The sequence below is a fragment of the Priapulus caudatus genome, unplaced genomic scaffold (assembly GCF_000485595.1).
Source record: "Priapulus caudatus unplaced genomic scaffold, Priapulus_caudatus-5.0.1 Scaffold1776, whole genome shotgun sequence".
Classification (NCBI taxonomy): Eukaryota; Metazoa; Priapulida; class Priapulimorpha; order Priapulimorphida; family Priapulidae; genus Priapulus; species Priapulus caudatus.
In genome coordinates, this window is record NW_014578837.1 from 52,631 (window position 1) to 54,185 (window position 1,555).

Below are 1,555 nucleotides of genomic sequence, written 5' to 3' on the forward strand. Positions count from 1 at the left end.
GTAATACCCTGTAACTCACATACCGTGCATCTATCAACGTTGTAATACCCTATAACACACATACCGTACATCTATCAACGTTGTAATACCCTGTAACACACATACCGTGCATCTATCAACGTTGTGATACGCTGTAACACACATACCGTGCATCTATCAACGTTGTAATACCCTGTAACACACATACCGTGCATCTATCAACGTTGTAATACCCTGTAACACACATACCGTGCATTTATCAACGTTGTAATACCCTGTAACATGCATACCGGGTATTAATCTGAGTGGTTATACCTTGTATAAAGATCCCGTGTATCTAACAGCGTGTTAATACCCTGTTCTCTCCCGCCCCCCTCGGGCACAGCCTCCTTCTGCGTGGCAGCTATCGGTGTCTTCCATGGTTACCTACTGATGGAGGAGGACGAGAATAAAGACATCTGGCAGCCTCCGTTCGGATACAAGAGGGTGTGGAGCAACGTAAGTGTGCGATTATATCAATCAATCAATCTATCGATCAATTGATCAATCAACCAATCAATCAATCAGTTGATCGATGGATCGATCGATCAATCAATCAATCAATCGATCAATCAGTCAATCAATCAGTTGGTCGATCGATCAATCAATCAATTAGTCAATCAATCAATTAGTCGATCGATCATTTCGTGGTTCAATTACAGCAATGTTGCTGAATATTCATGTAGCATAACGATAATGAAGGGAACGATAATGATGAACAAATTCATTGTTTGACCACGTAGTGAATCTATCATAGATACGTATATCATAGTTATAGGATCGCGATCAACGAGGGAAACATATATAATAATTAGAAGTAAAAAACACCTAGACACCCATGAAGATATAGATGAAAATAATTATATAAATGTAAATATATATATATATATATATATATATATATATATATATATGNTATATATAATTATTATATTATATATTATTTATTTGTATATATATATTATATATATATATATATATATATATATATACTTTTAACAGCCCCCCTCCCATGCACCCGCTGCTATCTCCGCATGTGTTAGAAAGATTATTTATTGATTTATTGATTATGTACCTCTAACAACCCCTCGCTGCTATCTCCGCAGTTGTTGCGTGAGAACACGACGCAGACGTACGCTTGGTCTTACATCGTCACGTGGGTCGGCATCTTCCTCGTCCTCCTCTCCGTCTTCTTCTTCTACTTCGCCGGCTGTGCGATGAAGGGAGCCAAGCGGAAGAAGGAGAAGCAAATGGTAGCAGTGACTCGCTACACCGCTCCCGCCTATGCTGCCCCCTATGAGAAGAGTCTCCCCCGCCAGGGCGGCGCCACCATGCCGCCTCCGATCTACTACGATAAGAGAGGACAGCCGGTGTATGACAGCAGGGGAACGCTGGTGTATAGCAACCAGGCTTACACCGCACCGCACTACGGGCCGTATTACTACGGCCACAAGTAAAATGGAGTGGGTTGCGCATCCTGCCCTTGTGTGTGTGTGTGTGTGTGTGTGTGTGTGTGTGTGTGTGTGTGTGTGTGTGT

The 1,555-nt window shown here is 41.9% G+C and overlaps 1 protein-coding gene across 1 annotated transcript in view; it reads left to right on the forward strand.

Moving 5' to 3' along the window:
- LOC106817577 overlaps positions 1-1,549 on the forward strand; it is a 3,715-nt gene extending 2,166 nt beyond the window's left edge. Inside the window, exons 2-3 of the mRNA XM_014822252.1 lie at positions 365-477; positions 1,125-1,549. Of these exons, the coding sequence (XP_014677738.1) occupies positions 365-477; positions 1,125-1,475 (464 nt within the window). The 3' untranslated portion in view covers positions 1,476-1,549. The remainder of the gene's footprint in view (positions 1-364; positions 478-1,124) is intronic.
- The last annotated feature ends 6 nt before the right edge of the window (positions 1,550-1,555 follow it).